This window comes from Pseudonaja textilis, chromosome 2 (assembly GCF_049901715.1).
Source record: "Pseudonaja textilis isolate UNSWEBS1 chromosome 2, rPseTex1.2, whole genome shotgun sequence".
In the NCBI taxonomy this organism is placed as follows: domain Eukaryota; kingdom Metazoa; phylum Chordata; class Lepidosauria; order Squamata; family Elapidae; genus Pseudonaja; species Pseudonaja textilis.
Window position 1 is genome coordinate 213,622,747 of NC_141991.1, and position 24,965 is coordinate 213,647,711.

Here is a 24,965-nt window from a genome sequence, read left to right on the forward strand (position 1 = left end):
TGCAGGCTACTTCTGCTGACTGCCAGCTGACTGCAATTTGACAGTTCAAATCTCACCAGGCTCAAAGTTGACTCATCCTTCCATGGTGAGTAAAATGAGGATCCAAATTGTTGTGGGCAATATGCTGATTCTGTAAACTGCTTGGAGAGGGTTGTAAAGTATGGTAAAGTGATATATAAGTCTAAGTGCTATTTCTATTGCTAAACACAAGTAACTTTACATTGTATTTCATTAACTCTTCTTTTTTTGAGATTTCTGTCCCCCATATTGCAACAGGCAAGGAACATACCAAAGAGAGTTTAGAGAATATCAGCTGCCATTTCTATTGTCAGGGAAGTTGAAATTGCCACAAATACTGTATATCTCGTATCTATAAAACTCTTGAGAGAACAAAGTTATTTTTGAATAATATAATTCCGGTGCAGTGAAAAAGCTGACTTTGACAATTAGGACAGATTTAGACACATAGTGACTGATGTGATAATATGGTAGTAATGATCCAAGGGGAAAATGTGAATTAGATTTTTTTAACAAAGTATTTTTCTGTATGTGCCAGTGATTACTATTGTTACCTTCCTACAGAATCACCTATATCTAGGCCAAATGTCAGACAGAAAGAGCACATTTAGGATTCAGAGAGATGAGACTTGATAAGAGTGTCCAAGACATCAATCTACTATTTATGTCTGGTATTTTCTCTGGAGGAAAATTCATCGTTGGCTGAATTAATGCATTAGCTCTTAGCAATTTGGCCAACAAAAAAAGTTTTTCTGATAGTAAGAAAAAAAAGGTTCTTTGCCACCAGCAGAAACACAATAACATTCATATTAATATGAATTTTTAGGGTATATTTACAATTCAAACTGTTTTAGGGTGAGGGCTAATTATACCCAAGGGATCTTAGTAACGGGTAACACTGTTTTGACAGAGACAAAAATATTTAGCAAATGCCAGTTATTTCTCAAGACAAATTTATTTTAGTATATACCAATTTTTTAATTGTGGTGATGGAATTCACACTCTTCTTTAGAAAAACTAGAATTCTTTTTCTAATTATTAAGAGGAAGTTTGAGAATTCTCTGCTCTTGTTCACCGAATGTGAATGGTATGAGCTCTTTTCCACCAGCAGAAGCACAGTAACATTCATATTAATATGTAATTTATTTTACATATTAGTCAAACTACTCTTGGGTATTGCTATTCAAAAACCATTTCAAACAAGAACTGAGATTCTGTCAAGGTTCCTGCTCCTCTTAGTGGAATGACAAAAGCACATTTGATTGGAAGTTCTGTGTGTGAATTTTGACAGCACAATGCTATTTTGGTCAAACCCTATACACATAAGTACAGTACTGCAGACATGGCAGGACTGTGTTTAAAAGAATAATTTCCATATGACAGTCACAGACACTCAAATTATATTTAGAGACACTTAGAGGCAGTCTTAGAAATATTCAAACATATATAGCAATTGTCATTTTTTAATCTCATGAATTAAAAAAAATATCTATTACAGTATGTAAAATATTTGGGGGAGATAGGTTTGTAAAATGTGTGAAACACTGAAACAGTTTGCTTATACATCCAACAGTTGGATCTTTTGGAAGGCTCAGCATGATGAGTTTGAAGATTTTTCCAAGGTTGTCAGCACACACCTGTACCTGTATAGATAAGAAAACTCTTCTACTAAGAATGCTGGCACAATGCAGGAACTATGCAGGAAGTTCTAGGAGATGACATGAAAAACCCCTCAAAACAGCCATCTAGAGATGAAGCTTCTTCAATATTTGAAGAAAGGAACTTTAGTCATAGTAATTCATTTTGTTAAGAACCCCTTTAAGTGCTTGATCTGCTGTTAAAATATTTTTATTTTTACATTCTATCAGATGCTGTTGGACCAGGCCAGCAAAATAGTTCCATATAAATAACTGACTATAAAAGCAAATATTTCTGTTTGCAATAATCATTATTAACTCCATTACACACCAAACATCTTTCCCTAACTAAAGCCAGTCTTTAATTAAACATGCCATTCACAATCATGCCAATACATTCCATTTTTCTCTATTCTGACCTTCTAAATAAATTGATTAGAGATACCAAGTTGAATAAGGCACTTAGAGAATATAGCAGATAACATAAATCAAAAGGAGGAGGAGGATCACCCTGTCATAATTTCTATTACTCAAAGTTCAAGGTTGCAGCCTTCATCAGAGAAGAATGCTGCAGAATGATTGCAAGCCAGAGAAGTTTTGAGACACTGTATTTAGGTTGGATCTATAGGAAACATTAATATAAATAATGCATCAAGAGCAATAAAAAGTTGGACAAGTACAGAGAAATATGACGTTTTCTAATAAGAGTCTCATTCTGCTGCTTTATTATTATTATAGAAAATGCTAACTGTATCACTAACTTTGTTTGTTTCATATTGTATAGTTCTTGATACATTTTCAATGAATAGCATCTTGCTGTACATAATAAATCAGCATCAATATGTTGATGGTTACCATTTTTTTTTATAAATATTAGATTTTTGAAAGCAATTGAAGCTTTTATAGGAATAAAATGCAATAAATCTGTTTTGACAAGGCATTTTCTCAACATTTAGAGCTTTAGAGTAAAACTTTAGTATACATTTTCGATTATGTGCAATAGAAGAATCTGTTTTTTAATTTGCTATTATCAAACATTTCAGGTCCTGATATCTTGAACTTATTGGTGGGTTCTGATATCAGTCGTTGCCCCAACATCCCTCGTCCAACATGTCGAGGATACCTCCACAAGCGGACCCACTCTGGAATCCTGAAGGGCTGGAGAAAGAGGTGGTTTGTATTAAAGCATGACGGTTCCCTGTATTATTACAAACACAAAAAGGTAAGACAAGTGAATACTTACTATCTATAATGCAAGGGTTTCAAGAGATTTAATATAGATCTACATTGTATCAAATAGACACTTAGCATATGTAAGACACTGTATAAAAAGCATAAATGGTTTTTTGGAACAGGTTCTCCTAAAGAACTAGTTTTATTTAATACAGATGAAATTTTAGCATGCATTTGGTGTTCACATGCACAGAAACTTCTCATAATACCCAATTGGTATGGTATACCCATACCAATTAAATTATATACTGTGTTTAGGTACAAAATGAGATTATCTTGAGTGCAGGATGCTCCGCTTTCATTATCTGTCATACCAATTTCAAAAGTATTGGGTAAAAAACTCTAATATATTTTTTTAAAAATATCTTAAGAGTAGATAATACTATGTTAGATCAAATATCAGTGTTAAGCAATTTCTTATATTTCTTTTGAGACACTCTTGAGATACATATACTTATTATTAAAGATTTACTTAAAAGTATAGGTTGTTTATTAAATGAATTAACCTACCACAGACTCCATTATACAGCTGAAAATTTTAATATGCCTACCTGCTGTTTTGGTTTAATAGAATGAATGTTAAACCAAATCTGTTTTGTTCTTTTTATTGTTGTTGCACTCAACAGCAAGCATAATGTTACAAACTTAATAATTCAAATTGGCTTGAATATACATGCAAATTGGTTCAAGGGTACAAGTTAAAAAGATTTTTTTTTCTTACACATATAGATATACAATACTATTTCCTTTTGGGATGTTATGCAAAAATGCAGGAAGAAATTAAGAGTTAGCAAAAGAAATTGAGAAACACTTTAGTTAAAAGAAATTTAACTAAATCTAGTTTACACCAACACTGTTAGCTATATCTCTCCATAACTTTCTGTCTTAGTAAATAATTTTCACTGGGTCCATACGCTGGTTCATATATTGCCTTTCATTTTTAAAACCTCATCTTTTTATGAACTTCATCCATTCCATTCCTCTCAACTTATTTATTCTTTCTTCATACCCTAGTTAATAGTATCAAAAGCCACAGAAATAGAGTCATACTCCTCTGGCTGATCTCTCTTAACAAATCAACTATAAGGGAACTAGTAAAATCCCCATCTCACTCTACTTGCTCTAATATTTTTCCATATATAACTTGAACTTATTTCTTTTTGATACATTATTTTTCAGATGCATTATTTTTATTGGAACAAGAGTTCTATTTATGTTGTGGATGCTTCACTTCCATCATATATTACTTTTATTCCATATAGCAAAAAAAACCTCAGTACCATATTCATACATGCCATTCTAGAATCATATACTTTTTTTTGTAAATGAACAGATACCACTTTTTCATACATTCATACCTTCCTCACTGACCTGTTGAAAAGCAAAAATCTGGCCTGTACATTAACAGCCCAAAACAGAGTTTCATTGCACTTTCAAATTTTGTGCATTTTATTTCTCGGCTTCTTCTGATATTGCCAACATCTTTCCAGGTATACTTAACAAAGTAATCTTTGCATGATTTTTGCACTCTTCTTAATTGTTCTCTTTTCATATGTTCTCTTTTCATATGTTTTCTTTTCATATGTTCTCTTTTCATATGTTCTCTTTTCATTGTTAGGCACGAATGCAATCTTAACACACACTTTCAACAAATTTCCCAACCACTACAATCATGTATTACCATAGTTTTTCCAGTTTCACCATCCTCCCTTGCAACCTTACCTATTTTTAAAATTCTTACAGGATTTTTGATTTTCAAATATCCCTGTAATTTCAGTGTTCCTCTATATCTCTGACATCTATGTTTCAATCATCCACAACAAAGCAAAACTTTGTACTTCTTGCAATTTGCTGTAGCATTCCTATGATCCTACCATGGTGGAAACTCTTATTTCTGACAGAATCCTGAAGCTATTAAAACCACACATTTCTGTGTTGATCTCCTGGAAGAGGCTTCATAGTAAACAACGAAATAAATTAAAGTATAAAATCATAATTACATCCAGGGTACATCTACAATATATGTGTTATCTTTTTCAGTATCTCATCCCTAATTTTAGCCTACAGTTTCCATGCCTTCATAACCTTAATTGTTATTTGGAATTCAGAATATCAAAAGTGAGTCAAATTTTGTTCCAAATGTATAAATGATTCTGAATCTTTTTCACTGTTGAATCTTTCACATTTCATCATTCAGGGCTTTTTCTTTTCATCATGAATAACGTGTAGAGAAACTAGGTCTTGCATTTACTTGAAAATGGTATTCCAATAAGATTAAAAGGGTTACATCTTACCAACTCAGACAGAATTCTGTATCTTCTATTACAGTGATATGAATAATAATGATGCAAATCAAACCAACATATCCTATTCCTATCCTTTTTGGAACTTCAATTTGGTGGCTCAAGGAGAAAAGCCTTGTTTTCATTTTAATATCTGATTATCTACTTATCTGATTTATTCCAAATTTCAAACCATAAAATCTGATTTAAAAAGAAACATATCTAAACTATGATTAACTAATAAATATGGAGTTCTGGTACAACACAGCTAGAGGGCACTTTACTTCACTTTCAGCATATATCCTTATTTATACACTGTGTGCTGTAGTATTACAGTATATTACTTTCTTAAAGATACCATGTTAATTACAAACAATGTCCAGCAGGTGGAGAACTTTGATAAGAAATATTTCTCAAAGCAAAATACAGGTAGTCCTCGACTTACGACCCCAGTTGAGCCCAACATTTATGTTGCTAAGTGAGAAATTTAAGTGAGTTTTGCCCGGTTTTATGACTTTTCATGCCATATTTGTTAAGTGAATCACTGCAATTGTTAACTTAGTAACATCGTGCTCAAGTGAATCTGGCTTGTCAGAAGGTCACAAAGGTGATCCCATGACCCCGGACATTGGAATTGGTTAAATAAATATAAATTTGAACCAGTTGTCAAGCATCCAAATGTAAATCACTTGACCATGGGGATGCTGCAATAGTCATAAGTGTAAAAAATGTTCATAAGTCATTTTTTTCAGTGCTGCTGTAACTTTGAACAATCACTAAATGAACCATTGTAAGTTGACGACTACCTGTATATATACTATCTCATATCAGATGGTACTATAATGCAAGAATGATGAAATTGGGAACTAGTAAATCAATATTCTGCAAGTACAACAGGACTTCTTAGTTCAAGATTAAGATCTTTAAACTGGAAACATTTGCAAATTAAGTACTGCTTATCTCCCAGCAATTCTTATTGGATATAATAAATCAGCTGAATAAGGATAGTATAATTCAATCTCCTATTTTGCCATTTTTCTCTACTTTGGTAAAGTCAAGGCATGGTACATCCACATTCAGATATACTGGTCACTCACTCTATCAAAAAAAGAAGGAAGATCAGATTGATTTTGCATGCTTTTTTTTCTTGATAAACCTACTCTGGCTCCTTCCAAGCATTGCAGACTTTTCTGAAAGCTCACTGATTTGCTGCTTGATCTTCTGTTCCAAAAGTAAGGCAAATATTTGCATCAAGCAGACAGACTGTACTTACAACCTCCCTCCCGTGTTTTTTTTTAAAGATAGCAACAACATTTGCCTTTCTCCAAACCTCTGACATTATGACTGTCTTCACATAATTTCTCAAAGATGACCGAAAGATATTCTACTACTGCATCTTTTATCTGGGCATCTGGTTTTTCCTGCTTACATATCTCTTCAATGCATATATAATCTTCAGTCTTTTGAGCTGTTCATAATTTAGCAGGCTTCTAGATCTGAGGTCTCCAATCCCCTGTCCGTGGACTGGCACCAGGCCCTGGCATGCCAGAAACTGGGCTGCACCCCCTTTGATCCACAGAAAAACCCCTCTCCACAGAACCGGCCCCTGGTGCCCAAAAGCCTGGGGGGTGCTGTTCTAGATGTTTCTCTAAATTTCTCTTCCGCGTGCACATAAACACATCACTTTTAGATTAGCATCCAGATATTCAAGAAGAGGACAGTGAAGTGGATCCCTTGGCATTTCTTTTTTTGTTATTTGATTCATGCTTAACTGAATGAAAAGGAAAATTGAGGGATTCATCTGTCAGACTGAAAAGCTCACAATCGTTTTTTTAGTGGGCAAGCATAGACAAAGCATTTCAATTATTTAAATGAGTTTTAGGCCAGTTCAGAAATCTTATATATCTATATCTATATATCTATATATCTATCTATCTATATCTATATCTATCTATCTATCTATCTATCTATCTATCTATCTATCTATCTATCTATCTATCTATTTCTATATCTATACCTATATCTCTATCTATTTATCTATCTATATCTATATCTATATATCTATCTATCTATCTATCTATCTATCTATCTATCTATCTATCTATCTATCTATCTATCTATCTATCTATCTATCTATCTATCTATATATATATATATATATTACATCCAGCATAAAACATTCCCAGCCAATATGGTATCTCTGTTGATGAGATTTGTCAATGTAAACATCTGGCGGGTAAATTACAGAGAAATCAGAGAACATTGTCCAATTCTAATCTATTTCATGTGCTATTTTCCCCAATCAAATTGAATAAATTAGCAAGGCAATGCAACCTTTTTATTTTTTATGTTCAAGGAAAATCAGAGGAGATAATACTGCTTTATTGTATATAATCCTTTCACATTATTCCACTCATGCCCTTCTTCCTTCAAGCCTCTATATTCATTGCTAAGTGCTTTTCCTTAAAAAGGGCTTAACTATAAATAGATTTTGGTCCACGCTGTTGCTCCAAAGAGACACAATGTACATTTGCATTACATTCTGACAAAGAGCTTTATCCGCCACAGGCAGAGAGGCATCTATTCTTTACAAGCATCCTACTATCTATTTCATTTACAAAGCTTCTGAAATGGCCACTGCTTGTCAATAGATTTTCTAATTTATCTCTCAGAGTCTATCTGGGCTGTAATCCACAGAAGTGTAAGTCACAATGTAGTTTCCAGTTGCCATGATCTTTCTCTCCCTCCCTCCCTCCCTCTCTCCCTTTTTTCTTTCCCATCCTTTGTCTTATTAAGAAATTATTCATTTTCTTTATTGGTGGAAACCACAATGTACATTTTGAATGTTTGGCTTAGAAAGCAAATATATATATGAAATAATAAATTGGGTTATCACTCTTTTCTCAAAAAGAGCGGGCCCCATTCGTTCAAGTTTCTGAGTATCAAAAGGATTGCAAGTATTGAAGAAACTATTTTATATCCCAAATGAGTGGGCACTGTTATATCATGATGTACATCATCATCATCTTCTTTTATTGACCCCATAATCCCTTGTTGGGTGGAGTCTGGGCAACTGAATGGAGCTGAGTGTTTACTGACCAGATGCCCGTCCTGTCGCCAATGTGGGGTGTTTTTTTTTTTTCCAGCAGAAATCTTCTCAGTGTGCCAAGAGAGAGAATCTGCCTCTACCCAGGATCTATCTCACAGCCTCCTGATTGTGAGGCAAGAGCTACACCTCTAGGCCACTGCATTACTCTATATCATGATGTACATTCATATTTTAATCATTGTAAATCTGCTTATTCATGGATAATAAATAACAGATAACAGATAATCAGAGTTGGAAGGAACCTTTTGGTCATCTAGTCCAACCCCCCGCCCAAGCGGAAGACCCTACACCATTTTTGATAGATGGCAGTCCAATCTCTTCTTGGAAGTCTCAAGTGATGGTGCTCCCACAACTTCCGAGGGCAAGCTGTTCCATTGGTTGATTGTTCTCACTGTCAGAAAGTTTCTCCTTATTTCCAGGTTGAATCTCCCCTTGTTCAGTTTCCATCCATTATTCCTGGTCTGGCTTTGCACTGGAAACTAAGCAGAAGCCCAGTTTTTCTCAACTTGTGCAGATTTTCTGAACATTTATACCTGTTTTGAAATATTAAAAAGGAAGACCAAGAATCCCACCATGAATCACTTGCATTTCTGCATTCTCCTTTTCTTGAGGCAAACAAATTCTGCTGAGATCATGTCTCACAGCATGTAATAATAACTGTAACAAATTAATCAGAACATGTAGATGACATACAGAAAATTATAGTTCAAATACTATAGGTTGCTACAGCAAAATGTTTTGCTATAGCAAAATGTTCCATTTGAAGCAGAATAGTTTAGTTTAGTTTATAGTTTAGTTTACCTTAGTTTAATTTAGCTTAGCTTAGTTTTGCTTATATAAATTAAATAGAAACAATCCTTGATTTGTTGTTGTTGTTGTTGCTGAAAACATATTTGGCCCATATAGTCTGGCAAAGTTTTCAACACTTTGTTTCCCAATAACAAGATCCCAAGATGAACTTTCATGGAAAAGCTAGTTAAAGCCACACTTCCTCATCTCTGCACACTGGTTTTCATCCAGACTGGATAGATATTAGAAGTAGAATCTGCCATTATAACCAGGGGTGGGATTCAAAATTGTTAACAACCAGTTCTGTGGGCATGGCTTAGGTGGTGGGTGTGGCTTGGTGGTCATGTGACTGGGTGGACATGGCTTGGTGGTCATGTTCTTGGCTGGGTGTGGCCAACTCAATATCACTCACATCGAGGCACGCATCTCCTTGCCTGGCCTCTCATGACTGTGGGGATGCTGCAACAGTCACAAGTGTGAAAAATTGACATAAGTCACTTTTTTCAGTGCCATTGTAACTTTAAATGGTCACTCCACACAAGCAAAGTACCAGCAAAGGAGGGGAAAAAAAACTCCAGAGACTTTCCTGAGACAGGAAGTCTAGTCCTGCCAAGAATGTAATAAGAGTTAATGAAGAGGCAGTTTCTGTAAGCTACACCAGAATGTTTCCTTCCTGCCTTCCTTACAGGATTAGGCCAATAATTTCTTCTAACAACTGGTTTTCCGAACTCTTAGAATGTTAACAACTGGTTCTAGTGAATAGGTGTGAAGGGGTAGAATCCCACTCCTGATTTTAACCCTTCCTCCTCTATTCTGTCTCTTGAACTGACTTCCTCATCTTGAGAGCCCTCCAGGGCTAAGGCCTCCCACTCCTATAATTACTTAGCTAATGTAGCCATTACTAACAATTCTGTGAACAGGAGCCTAAACTTCAAGAGAGCATCTGGGGTGGAGAGGCTGCACCTGACTACTTCTTAATCAGCCACCCAGGATCAAGTACTTTGTTTCTAAGCTGTTGTACATTCAGTAAGCACTTTGGATTTTCTTTACAGTCATTTATAGTACAATCCTGAGAATTCTTTTTTTTATTATTATATTTGGGTTTTCACAAAGAAAAAAAACATAATACAAATAAAACATCTTTTTTTGAAAATAGCATGGTCCCGGCTTATCACTTCTTTATACAGACACAAAACTCAATTTCATACTCATTTTTGTGTTCTATTCCATATCTTATTCCTGTTTTACATTTTGTACATAGTTTTCCCCCTCTTTTAATTTTCTCAACTTTATTTATATTATACTTTTGTCTGTCCTGTTTCAATTTCATATTATCTTTTCTCACTAAACAAATTTTCCCCTGTAGTTATTAATTGGAGTATGACACCTTTATATCTTTTAATTTTATCCATTCAACTCTTATTTAAGCTTCAATGTATACCTTTAAGATTATAACATTTAATATAATACATAACTTCCAATCGAATTCTGCTTGGTACATTCTTAAAATACACACTATATTCTTACAAAAAGGTTTTATATATATATATATATATATATATATATATATATATATATATATATATATATATATATATATATATATATATATATATATATATATATATAAAAATAAAGCACTCATTCCATTCCAATTCAATTCTATCATTAATATTCATTAAAATCTTAACATCTTCATTAATAATAGTTAAAAGGTTTCAATCCTTTCCTAATTTAATTCTCTCATTCACTTTATTTCATTTATTTATTAACAAACATTCCACTAGATTACAATAAATATTTTATCCATCATTTTAATCATATTTTCTAAAATTATTTCTATTTGTAATATAACAATACTGTCTTATGTACCTTTGCAGAATCCCTTTTACAATTAAGTTTTCACCCATTGTCTCTAAATAGGTTTATACTTTCAATTCTTATACCTTTTCTCTGTTTCTCTATACCTTGTTCTGATCTTTATAACTTCTTTTCCTTTCCTTCTTCCCCCTTCTTCTCCCTTCCCTTTTTACCTCCTTGTCTCTCTACTTCTAATTCTCTCTTCTGTAATCCCCTCTTCTGTTGCTTTCTTATATTATACTTATTTTTCAAACTATTCTTTTTTTGGTTGTTTTTTCAAATCTTAAACTTTTCATTCTCTTTCCCCCCTTTCCTTTTTTCCCCCATATAAAATTACTTGATCATTAAAGATGGCTTCTTCTTTGTCCCAATTTTCTTGTTCTGCAAGCGTTTCTTGTTGTTTCTCATAGTTCCAGATCTCAATTTCTAAGAGTTGAAATACGAAGCCAAAAGAACCTCTCCCTTCTTGTACATCTTCTTTGTACTTTTTAAGTTCCATGTTCAGTTCTTTTGAAAGTGGTGCCATTTTAAACACTTTTAAACAACCACCCAATTGACTTTAGTCATTTAAATGCAATAGCCAAAAATCCAAAGATCACCAAGTAATCCAAAGAATGTTTCTTCTTGCTTCTTTTTTCCAATTTCTCTTCCTGGGGTTCTATTATTTTGTTGCCAGGTTTCAGTTCAAATGTATCTTTTAGGAATCTTGTTGAGATTTCATTGTAAATTCCTTTTAATTCCAGGCAGTCTCCTCCATTTTTCCAGATCCCGCCCTTTTATTCTTTTTCTCTCCTTTCCTGCTTTTAAAAGCTTTTAAGTATCCAGAAATCTTTATTATCCCTTTGACATTTTATTTTCAGCTTAAATGCCTATTGATGTCAAAGTGGATTTTTTTTTCAATTTCTTGCTTACGTCTCTTAGCTGTCAGTATAAGGAAGGAAAGAAAAAAAACCAAGTCCTTTCCCTTCCCTCTCTCCTTCACTGCTTCAAAATCTTCTTTGGGAACAACGTTATTTTTTTATATTTTAAATTCCAGGGTACCTTACGTTGTTGCTTTTGCAGTTTAACCCAGTCAACCAAAACTTTCTCTTCTTATCTTCCGCCTGCATGTTCTTTTCCAGTCAAGTTCTTCTTTGATGAGGCCATTTCTGACCACCACTGCAACCACCTTCAGGAAAGGGAGTAATGGCTAGCTGAGGAGGAGAGATGAGGCTCTCCTCAACCCTGCTGGCAATCTCCCCCCTCTTCACCACCTCTACAGGGTGGCTTAACCCCAAAACCAGCCAGCTCGGGGCGCTCCAGCGTTGAGCATGGATCAAAAAATGCGCACGATCGTGGTTTCGGTCTGTCAGCGAAGAGACTCAAACTGGTAGTCCTCAATCCTGAGAATTCTTATTGAAATGTAACTAACACTAATCTTGGGAAACTCTATTCTCTAGCCAGGTGTTGCACAAAGGCTTATTAATATCTTAATCTCCCATGATTAATTCACAGAAAGTGTGAAACTGCTTTAATATTAAGAAATATAATTGGCTCCTTTAATTTTCAATTGTATAGAACAGTGTATCTCAACCTTAGCAGCTTTCAGATGGGTGGACTTCAAGCTGGCTGGATAATTCTGGAAGTTGGAGTCCAGCCATTTGTAAGCTGCCAAGATTGATAAATGCTGGCCTAGAAGTTGATCAGGAGAATCTCTGTTCCAATGTCACAAAAATGGGATAGCTCACTATGTAAGTGATCTGATAAAGCACCTCCACTACCCCAGACAGCATTATTCAAATAACTTCTGTTCATAGGGAAAAAAATCTTTGTATTTGGGTTGCAAGTTTGTATGATTTCCATATGAAGCAGGAGCCTACATTATATAAGACAGCAACACTTCCATTTTATAAGTAGGACTCGTGACTCTTCAGAGAGTCAAGCAGGTATCTTTTCAGATCTATCTCGAGATGTAAAAAGTTAAATAGAGGATCTCTGGCATTTAAAACAGAAGCTTTGTTATTGCTCTCATCTTCCTTCTGTGTAATTGGCCATTTCTCTTCATTTTTATTTCACTGTTGGTTTACATTTGGTTTCAGCAAATAAAGCTAAATATCTTGCCATAGTTTTTTTTTTTAAAAAATAATACAATAGCCTCATTGGGATTGTAAAGGGAGTTTTAAGAAAATAAAATCCTGTTCATAGCATTATAATAAAAATGTGCTGCTTATCTTTTGGAATTTTAGAAAAAGAAGAAGCATAGTGTGCAAGCATCAAACAAAGCTCTTCACACTGATGAAGTCAGAGCTGTCCAGTTTTATTATTTATTTTAGCTAAATATATTATTAGAGAAATAAAATGCCTTCTGAAACAATAGTAATCTGGCTAGAATTAATCACAAGATTTGTTTGTGCATCTGTGTGTATAAATGCATAAGCATTTGAAATGAACTACTTTCTAAGAATTTATCTAGCCATTTTTTTAAAATAAAACATCTCTTTAGTTTTTACATAGGAAAGCTGTACATCAAATTCAACTTATAAGAAACTTCATCAAAATCTGAAAGTGAACATTTTGAAACTGGACACTTTTGCACAAATTATATTTTTACAGACAACACACACACATACACACATACACAATTAACCTACCATATATGCTATGAGTACTAAATAAAACTAAGCCAGATTTGAATAGACTACGAGCCATTCTAAAGCCTTTCTGGACCCATATATATTTATGCAATGTCACCAGTTTAAAATAGCAATGTCAATATATTTTTTTATTAAGTGCTTCAGTAGCTTGAGGGAAAGGCATTATTTGAATGATGATGTCTCATCATCCAATTGGTCACCTGGAAGAAACACTGATTGGGTGATAGTGATGAGCATACATTTAGTGTTCAAAAGTTAGAGAACTGAACATGAACACCTGGCCAGTTTTCAAATGCTTTCAAGGGACTATGGACTGGAAATGGAGATGGAACAAAGCAGTAAATTAAAATTCAATAAAGTAGAACATACACATTGTACTCAAATTTCATTCTGTATTTATAAAATGTGATGTAACATATTATCAGTACAGTTTTCACAGTACTTTGCTAAATCCATATGATATTGTTTGATCATTGCAATTCGGTCTTACAGAACCACTGGAGGAGAATAACTAGAGCAATGTTTCTAAAAAAAATCCTAACGCTTTGTGCCATCAAATAGTTGTCTTAAGTTATGTAACCTAGATGCAGTGTCTTTATTTTTTTAAATAAATCACTTTTTTACAGCTAAAAAAGGCATATAAATACTCTGGTTCCATGCCATATAGAGATGTATACATAATAATAAACAGCTTCTTAATTCTACCCAGAAGCAAATTGGGAGCCGGGGCATTTCACAGAGCAAAAGTGTAACATGGACTTAATGGACCATTTGAACCTTCTAAATGTTCTTCAGGGTCAGCTCTATATATAGTGCATAGCAGTAGTCTATTTGGAGGGTTACCCAAGCATGAATGATCATGTATTGGGCTTTCTTATCTAGGAAGGGGAACAACAAAGCTGTGGAAAAGTCCCATGTCATATCTATTACCTGCTGTTTGTGGACCCCAAATTGTGCAATAATCCTGTCCGATGTAGAATTAAAGAGTGGAAATCATCAGCTCCAAGAGACCCTAAAACCCAAAGTACTCCATCTTGCTGTGGTTGAATTGTATCTTCTTCTTTCCATACAGAACCCACAGACCCCAGGCAATGAGATAAAACCTGCATTGCATCATTTGGTTATTCAGGGCAGAGATATGGAGCAGGGTATCATCAGTGTATTGATGACACCACATTTCAAGATGTTGAATGACCTTATCCAGTGGCTTCAAGTAGTTAAACATGAGCAGGGAGACAGTTGAGCCTTGAGGCATTCCACACCATAGGAAATGTGAGACATCCCCATATCCGCCATTGACACTGACTGCAGAGGAAGGTTGAGAAGCAGAATAAAACAATGTCCCAATTCTAACTCCTGGAGCTGGTCCAGAAGGATACCAGAGTTAATGGTATCAAAGGTTGCTAAAATGAACACACTATCTCCATACTACTTTTTCCAGAGATTATTCATAGGTGCAATCAATGCTGTTTCATTCAGGGCCTTTTGATGGCAGAAGGCAAATATCTTTAAACAATGAAATTTTGTCCAAAACAAAATTTGTGTTTAGGAATCTTTCAAGAGGGGAGAGCATGCCCATAGTATCTTTAAAGGTCAGCAGAACTGCCTCCCTTACAAGGATGCATTCGTGCTGGTTAGACTTACCATACACTATTTCCCAGTCAGCCTTGGGTAGCACAGAAGGATAAAAGTATATACTGAGATGGCTTTTAATTCTAAGAGTCCTGCCCACTTCCTCAAGATTAACAGGACCAAACTCATCCCTAATAACTGAGCTAGGATGTATTTCAAGTCTACTCCAAATGACATGCCCTAAGGCTAAGATATAATTTATGCTACCCATAGTTAGGAATTCATTCTATAGTTTTAGGTTCAGATTTATACTTCCATTTTGTATCAGCTCAAGGCTCAGCTCTATAAAATCATAAATGTATTTTCATTATACTGGTGGGACAGATTTTCGAGAGAAAGCCTTCCTTTTCAGTCCTAATTTTTTTAAAAAAATGTTTGCTGGCATCCAATCAAGTCATAGTTTTAAGTTACCTTAGTCCAAATAGTGGATCTGTTTATTTTAAAAAGTGTTATGAATTCTGACTGTAATACTATTCAGTTTGAGATCCTTCCCTTTCTCCCAATTATAAAAATATATATTTGATGGCAAAGATTTTGAGTTATGTTTGCTCCTGCTACTTCTTTGGTTAAATATTTATAACTTAATATTGATCAACAAACATCAATATGTAAAATGACCAAGATTGAGAAAGCAAAATTGATTGCCCATGAAACAGAACTTGTGTAACATTTTGAAGAGATAGCTTTTCCTAATCACTCTTCTTAAATAAAACTGTAGGAGATTGGTTTGCTTAATAAGGGAGGAGGGGCAAGATCTGATATCCGTGGTCTATCAGATTCAATTTCAATTCCATATTGAACTAGTTTCTTACTTAAATTGTATTTTCTGACTGTATTTGGGAATCATGATTGATTTACAAACATGTTGCAATAACCTGTCAGTTATAAAATCAAATAAGTATTGTCCAACTAGACTGAAAATATTAATAAGATTTGTGGTTACAAGGCAACATTATATGGCCCATTGTCATCCACCATATTCTGTAAACTTTAAAAATATTATCATGGTGCTGATGATGAAAGTGGAGGAATGTGGCCAGAGAAATTGGCCTCTTCTTTCCAAGCTGTGCTATTAGAAAATATAGAATATTGAGATATCCAATGTGTAGGAACATTAGAGAAAAGCATAAGTGTTTCACAATTTGTCTAAATTAGGATTAGATAAATTAGGATTAGTCTTGCTACATAAATAATGCTATGCCTTTCTACCTCTGACAATTAAACTTGCATCACAAGCACTCTTTAAGCTTGAATTTGTTGATTTTGTTGTAGGATGAAGGAAAATGCAGACCGTTGGAAGTAACAAAGGTCGAAGGTGCTGAAATTGGCGTGGATAACAGCCTGGGCAAGCCTTTTGCATTTAGATGTGTTCCTCGGGCTGGAAACAGGGTTTTTTATTTCTACGCTATATCAGCCCAAGAAATGAAGAGGTACATTCCAGTCATTAAATTAGTATGTCTTCGCTCTGTGTGTGTGTGTGTGTGTGTGTGTGTGTGTGTGTGCTGCATTTATTAAGTTATGTAACAGAAATACCCATCAGCCTGTTGTGGGAGGGAGGGAGAACAAGCATATGGCACTCAGACTTAATTACAGTTCTCTCTTTCTCTGGCAAGGATTGTCTCTGTTAGCATTCTCTTATTCCCAGTAGTTTGTTTGGGGGGGGCTGGGGGGGGGGCATTTCTCTTTTTTCTTTAATATTGCAGTTCTGTTAGATCACATCAGTTATATCTGGTCCAAGATTCTATTTTTCACATGACCAACAAGAGCTCTATCAAAAGTTCAGAAGCAAAAGAAGGATTTAATGCTTTCTTCTGTACCAGGGGTTTCAAACTCAATTTCATTCAGGGCCGCATCAGGGTTGTGTTTGACCTTGGGTCCCAGGTGGGCATGGCCAGCTTGCTGTCACTCGTGTCGGGATTGCCTGTGGCAACCCAAGCACTCTGCCAGCGAAAACAGAGCTCAGGCGGTTTCAACGGCCTTCTGCAACCATCTGCCAGTAAAAATGGAGCTTGGGAGGGACGCCCCTCCCGAACTTCATTTTTGCTGGCAGGGGGTTGCAGGAAGCTGTTGAAACCTCCCGAGCTCTGTTTTTGCTGGCAAAGGCACCTCAGGCTGGTCCTTGGCTATTTTCACAGCAGCCCTGCAGACCAGATCTAAACACCCCACGGGCCAGATTCGGCCCCTGGGGCTTGAGTTTAACACCACTGCTCTATACTATTCCTTGTTTGTTCATACATATGGTGTATATGCCAGAATTACCATTAGTGGATTTCCTTGGTGTCGTGTATGTATGTGTACACACACACACACACACAACTCCAGAAGCATCATTCATGTTACTGACCATTAGCAGTACTGATGATCAAGATAATAACAAGGAGTGTTCCTTTCATTCCACTCTATCTCTACAAATAGCCCTCATTTAGTGACCACAACTGGAATCAGTAACTGGGTGGTTAAATGAAGTGGTTTTTAAGTGAAACTGTAATTGTGCCTATGAACTTTTCTTTTGCTTTGTAGACTTGCAATGTTTGTAAATGTGAGGATGGGTCATCAAGTTACTTTTTCATCATCATCATCATCATCATCATCATCATCATCATCATCACAATCAATTATTAAACAAGGCAGTTGCTAAATGAGGACTACTTGTACACTGCTTTTGTCTGATTGAAAGATTGATACTTTTAGGCACTGTCTTCAGCCTTCTAGCTATTGACAAAATAAAATACTTCTTCCTTCTCCTCTCCATACCCTCATAATGAGGATGAAAGCTTTACCTCAAAGCAAGTTTCTTAATATACTTGCACAAAATGAGGGTTTGTTTATTTGCCTAGTGCTTTGAGTCAGTGCTGACTCATGGTAACTACTGGTTACATTTTTCCAGTTTCCTTGTCAATACTTTTGGAAGTGGTTTGCCATTGCTTGTTTCATAGAATTGACTGACAGTGACTGGCCCAAGGTCATCCAGTTAGCTTTATATCAGGGCCAGGGGGTTGGGGTGGCTTGAACTTACAGCCTCTGAGATTCTAGCTATATACCTTTAACCACCACATCAAACTTACTCACTTGAGCAAATGTGTATGCTAAGTTCACAGCTCAGAGAAGGAACTAGGTGTTCCAGTGAGTTACCATCCATTCTTTTGCACTAGACAAATAGAGAAATATCAAATGTGCGCAGTTCAAGAGGCTTCAATCTTATCTTGCATAAGCCTTTCAATTGCTGTTAGTCGATGCATAATTCTTTTCTTCCCAACAAAACTATACCTTTTTGTACTTTTTTCCCAAAGGTGGGTAGATATCATGGAAAAAGCTGCACATCCTATTCATCAGGTAATATGGTTTCTAAAATATTAAATTTATTGTTTGATATAGAGGACTGGAACCTCAGAGCAGATATGAAGGGATGCTGGGGCGGGATCATTCACTTTTAAAGATGTTAGGCTCACTGTTTGAATTACAATCCCAATTTCCAACTTACAGGAACTCCTCTAAGAGCCAGGTAACAACTGGCTACAATTCCGGCTGTTGAATGCCAGATCACTCTAATAAAGCTGTCCTCATATATGATTTGATAATGGATGAGAGAGCTGACCTGGCTTGTATCATTGAAACCTGGGTAGGTCAAGACAGAGATGTGGCTACTTTGGTTTTATGGTGGCCCCTCAGAGGATCTGCCCTGTAGATAACCAAGTAAGAGACTATCTGAAGAAGACTGTTGCTGTTGTACTATCCTCCCTGCTGCACAGTATCTTCCCTGCCTGAGCTTCTGGTTCCATTGCTGGATTGGTGATTGAAACCCTTAGCCTTGCAATACTTGGAAATTTCAATTTGCTGCCCAGTGACATTGAGTCTGGAGTAGCTTAGTAGGTCATGGTTTCCATGGCAACTATGGACCTGTTCAAGTCATCAGATCCCAAGCATACTGAACATTGCACACTGAAGCTAGTTTTTGTTTTGGGGCAGTTTACATGATCTAGGTTTGGCAAACATAATCATCAATCCATTGTCAAGGTCAGATCACTTTTTGATTGCTTTTTGGCTCATTGGTGCCACCCACCCACTGCAAGATGTAAAGTTCTGATACAATAGGGTTCTAGAAAGACTTTGAGCTTTTCCATGAGGGTCTGGTGGACTGTTAGGCTGAGATGGCATCCTGAAATGAGTATGTTGATGAGGCCTTAGATCAGATTGCCCCTACATAGCCCCTCTCCCTGTGCCAATATTGGGATACATCTTGGTTTTCTGAGGAACTCCAGGAAATGAAGTATATAAAGAAATGCCTGGATCACTGTTGAATGAAGACTAAGAATGAATCCAACCAAGCATGAGTAAGGATGCCAATTAGAGTTTACACTGTAGTTATAAAGATATTAAAATGTTCTCATTTCTCCATCCTTATTGTATTTGCTAGTGCCTGCCTGGCAGACTGTTATAACAACCCAGTTGCTGATGAGGAAAGACAAGCCATAGTATCATCTCTAGGACTCTTATGAGGAATATTCTTGATATTTTACATATAAACTTGCTCAGATCCACTCAGTATTGGAATCCAACTGGTCAGTTCCAGTTGAAGTATTTGGGCAAAAGCCTTGTGAAGTTATCTGGAATGAGTTTTATTCTGAGTTCCTGAGGAAATGGATGGAGTTCTTCAATCTGTTACCTTGACACATGTGTTGTTAGATCAAGCCCTATTGGATAGTCACCTGGGAAGTGACCTGTAATTTAGTTTATAGAAAGGTGTCAGCTTTTTTGAGTGAGGAAGTGGTGCCATTGGCTTTGAAGAAGTTCTAGTCCACATTCTCTTAAAAAACCCAGACCTAAGACTGGAAGGAAGTAGGATCTGTGATGGAGATGGGATGATTCATGTATCCTCATGTCCCTTGATTTTTTGCAGCTTACATTATCATTAACCATTATGTTCTTTTGGATCAGCATCTTGGAGTGAGGGTGAGAGGCATTGTTTTACTGTGGTTCTCTTCCATTCTTTGTTTGTTTTCAGTTAGTGTTAATTAGTAGGGAGAGATTCTGCATGACTCCTCATCTATGAGATCCTCAGGGTTTGACATTCTCACCAATTCACTCTGTGAATGTGTATATGCATGTACTATGTAGAAACACACACACACACACACACACACACACACACACACACACACACAAGCTGCCCAAAGATATCTGAAGAGGGATGACCAGTAAATGGAATAAAAAATAAACTTCTGGAATTAATGGCCTTATTAATGGCCTTGTTTTTCCCTTCCTAGTGTTTTCCAACACATGCAGGGTCCCTCCTCCTTAAAAAAAAAAAAATTAATTGAATATTGATCCATTGGTTGCAACATGAATTGACTGACCAGCTTGTTTTTGAAACTGACCAGCTTGTTTTTGTTTTTGGGCTAAAAAAGTGATTGTCTCATAGTAAACCTGAGGTTTTCTGGCCTAAGGCAGGACTAGAACTCAGTCTCCTGGTTTCTAGCTCAATAACTTAACCATTATATTAAATTTGCTCAAAGCCTTTTATCCATTCTTGTTTCATACAGTAATCACATAAATGTGCCAATAAAAACTATGCTTTTTCTCAGAAATGGCTTACCACTTATTTCCTGTCTGGAATAATACTAATAATAGAAAAGGAGATGATAACAAAATATAAAAAGCTGCAAATAGAAATAGAACAACTGTGGTAGAACAAAGCAAAGGTGGTACCAATAGTAATAAATGCCTTGGGTGCAATCTCAAAACAACGGGATTTGAACCATTTGAATACCATCGGCATTAACAAAATCACCACCAATAAATTGCAAAAGGGAGCTTTACTTAGAACAACTTACATCCTGCAACGATATTTGTAACACCATCAAACATCAACAGCTGCATAGTCCTGATCCTTGGGAAGAACTGAAAGGTGAATAAAAATGCCAAATCTAATCTGAACATCTGGCTGTACAACAAACCATAATAATATAAATGTTTATGAGTATTTCAGCTCAGGCTTGAAACAAGTCAGTAAAACAAAGCTCGTCCTTGACAGAGAGAAATAACAGCAACTGAATGTTCAATCATATCAATGTGTCCATGACAGAGCTGCCCCTTAGAAACTTCTCAAACTTGTGTGACATTTTAAAGATCATGAAACTTAAGTGCAATAAAATTTCATGCATTCAAGCTGCTTTATCAGCTGCAATCTACAGGAACTTATGATAAATGATTTTCCCCCCAAGAAACTTAAATGTCATGAAATTCATTTATAAGCAAGCTCCAGAGTGAATGTTGATGCCTAAAAATAGTTTCTGAGGTTACATTTCAACTGCCTCATTTAAAGGTCCTATTTAGGAAGCACATCGAATAATTATCATTAATTAAGAAGTAGCTTCATTTCACTACTTAAGAAAAATTTCTACTACCATTAGATATATTTCTCAATAAGTGTTTCTTGATGTCATGAAATGGTCACTTACAGTAAATATAATGATGTTTAAAAATTGAATGCACTAAATAGAAGGATACAAATTGGATATGACAGATGTTTAGCCCTAAAAATGAAAGGTATTTGTTGCACACTGAACAAATAATTGATTAGTCCGCTTTTAAAAACATGTAGAGATGTTTGCATGTCAGTAGTTTTGGTACAAGTGGGTAAAATTGACTTATTTTCTAATGTTAACAACAGAACCATGTGTGGGAAGATGTCATCATGCACAATACAAGCCTTCCACCACTTGCTATCAAAAACCCAGAGTGCTTGGGGCTCCTCCACCAGCTAGACAAAACCAAGAATATATGGGTTCAACATTATTGCATTTTGAAAGATGGCTGTTTATATTTTTATGCTAGCATACGTTCTACACATGCTGTTGGTAAGTGGCTCTGCCTTTCTGTTTTGCATTCTTTTTTCCCTTTAGAGAAATAGCATTTTTTCCATGAGTTACATAAAATAGTTCATAATATCTTGTAATATTGTGTAAATGGTAATATTATAATTCTGTTATATAAACTTCCATAACCTTTTGAATTATGCTAGAAAAAGCAATGATCTTCTCCCACTAATTTATTTTATATCCTTCTTAAAATATGTAAGATAGTTATATAACATACATGTTTAGAAATCAGTATAGCAAGTGGGACAGTTGATTGCATCTTCCATATGCTAAATGTGTGAGGACAGTCTTCTATTTAGCCTTCTGTGTATATTAGAGCCGAAAAAAGATTCTGGTGAAACATAGAGAAATGTAGATGTGTAGATGGTGGCCATAACCACATGACTTAGAACATACATATATTATTGCACATTTTCTCTTATTTCTCTCTTTGGTTATTGTTTTCTCTGTTCTATTTTAGTTTGTTTTATATTGGGAATATAATATTGTAGTGTTGTTCTTTCACTGTGGTTAATTTAAGTCAGTTTTGGCAGAAAGTAGCAGTCAGAGCCAAGAGCCCTGATTTGTGGGATCCGTCAGAACTATGGCATGCTTTGGAAGAAGAATAGAAGAAGAATGGAATTCTTTATTGGACAAGTGTGATTGGACACACAAGGAATTTGGGTCCCATCTATTATACAAATCATCTCATAGGCTCCAAGAAGGCTATTATCTCTGCTGTCATAATTGTTACTTTGTTGTTTTAACTTTTTTTAAAAAAATTCTTATTGGTTTTTAAGACAAACATAGACAAACAAAACATAAAAACATCAAGCCATCTTACATATATATACATACAGTGTGTTGGTTGGTTTACAATTGTTTTGTGCTTCCATTTCGTAATCTTCAATTACAATTACATTGTATATATTCTCATATTTTCAATCAAATATTAAATACATTAATATCATTGTTAATCAATCATTTGACTATACTTTTATTCATTCATGTTTTACGAAATAATCCATATTTTACTTAATTTGTTTTATGACAGTTCATATTATCATCTCAAATCTATCCTACAATCATTTTGTAGATATAATAAGAAAAGAATACATCTTTATATATTTATTATTTTCTAAGAATCTACATATTTTATTACCATGTTTTATTGTCTAACAATTGATAGAATAGATCCCAAATTTCATAAAATTGTTTATCATCTTCTTCTCTGATTTCAAATGTCAATCTACTCATTTCAGCACGTTCCAATATTTTCTTAATGATTTCCTCCTGTAATGGTATTTTCTCATTTTTCCAATTTTTAGCAAATACAATCCTAGCCACTGTTAATACATTTACAATCAGGTATTTCAATTCTTTACTATATATTTCAGGTAAAATTCCCAATAAAAATATATCTGGTTTCAAGTCTGTATGCTTTTTTGTCATTTTTTCCAACCATGTGTGGATTTTAGTCCAATATTTTTTGGCATCCGCACAAGTCCACCACATATGGTAATATGAGCCAGGTATCTGATGACATTTCCAACATTTTTCAGATTTATTCTTGAACATTCTTGCTATTCTTGTCGGGGGGAAATGCTACCTGTAAAACATCTTATACAAATTTTCTTGATATGCTGTTGACATTGTCATTTTATAATTTTGAGACCACAGTTTTTGCCATCAATCCCATATCCAAAATTCTTCCCCCAAGCAATCATAGTTTCTTTACCTTGTTCTTCTTCCAGTTTAATTTCTAATAAATATCCATACAATTTTTTAATCACCTTTTCATCAGTACCTGTCAAAATCTTACCTAGATCAGTCAATTTATCATAGAAACCTTCTGTTTTAGAATCTTTGTCATACCTTGAATGTATTTGCGCATATGAAAACCAATTCATCTTTATACCTTGTTCCTCTAATTTTTGCATAGATTTAAGTTCACCCTTTTCATTCAATATTTCACCATATCTAACTGTTTGTTCCTTTTTATATATTATAGGATAAGAAAATGCTTCAATAGTCGATAGCCAGAGTGGAATTTTCAAATAACATTGCCTTTTAGTCTTCTCCCAGTTTAACCACAGAGACTCCCATATATAAGGTCTTCTAAAATACCCTGTGTTTTAGTTCCTTTATACCATAGAAAAGCATGCCATCCCAATAACAGATCATGTCCTTCTAATGGCAACTATCTAGTATTTCTTAATGTTATCCATTCCTTAACCCACATCAAATTTGTAGCTTGGTAATACAACTCCCAATTAGGCAAACCAAATCCTCCTCCTATGCTGGCATCTTGCAAAAGTTTTAACTTTATTCTCGCTTTCTTACCTTGCCATATATATTTCAACACAATTTTATTTAAATCTTCAAAATAATCTTTTCCAAGCCTAACTGGAAATGTTTCGAACAAATATAAAATTCTGGGTAGTATATTCATCCTGATTGTTGATATTCTCCCTATTAATAACAGTTGTAAATTTTCCCATTTTGCCAAATCTAGCGCTATCTGTTGTCCTCCAGATGGTGAAGAGGAAGAAGTAGAAGTTGAGGGACCGGGGCTGTCAGTTTCCTACTCATTTCAGATAATTCAAAATCTTCAGGTTCTTCTAGACCTTAATCCACTTGTGAAATAACCAATTGTAATTCCAAGTAAAAATAGTGGGAAAAAAGAAGCCAAATAATAATAATAATAAAATTTCTTCAGGTTCTTGTATACCTTAATCCAATCAATTGGTTAGATAGCAGTAAAAACTCAAAAATGGAAGAAAAGACCATAAACACCCACAAAAAAGAAAAACTTGTTAAATCCTGAAAAAGGAAGAAAAGTAAAAAATAAAAAACTAAAGAAGAGAAAAGAAATGTTCTTCAGGTTCTTCAACACCAATCCAATTAAAAGGTCT

The 24,965-nt window shown here is 35.0% G+C and overlaps 1 protein-coding gene and 1 long non-coding RNA gene across 2 annotated transcripts in view; both read left to right on the plus strand.

The window, feature by feature from the left end:
• LOC148127357 (uncharacterized) overlaps positions 1–24,965 on the plus strand; it is an 826,567-nt gene that overhangs the window by 543,461 nt on the left and 258,141 nt on the right. The gene's annotated exons all lie outside the window — the stretch shown is intronic.
• The window catches only part of LOC113445087 (uncharacterized), a 56,603-nt gene that overhangs the window by 24,632 nt on the left and 7,006 nt on the right, over positions 1–24,965 (plus strand). The window contains exons 7-10 of the mRNA XM_026714090.2: positions 2,699–2,877; positions 16,466–16,623; positions 18,484–18,526; positions 21,864–22,050. Of these exons, the coding sequence (XP_026569875.2) occupies positions 2,699–2,877; positions 16,466–16,623; positions 18,484–18,526; positions 21,864–22,050 (567 nt within the window). The remainder of the gene's footprint in view (positions 1–2,698; positions 2,878–16,465; positions 16,624–18,483; positions 18,527–21,863; positions 22,051–24,965) is intronic.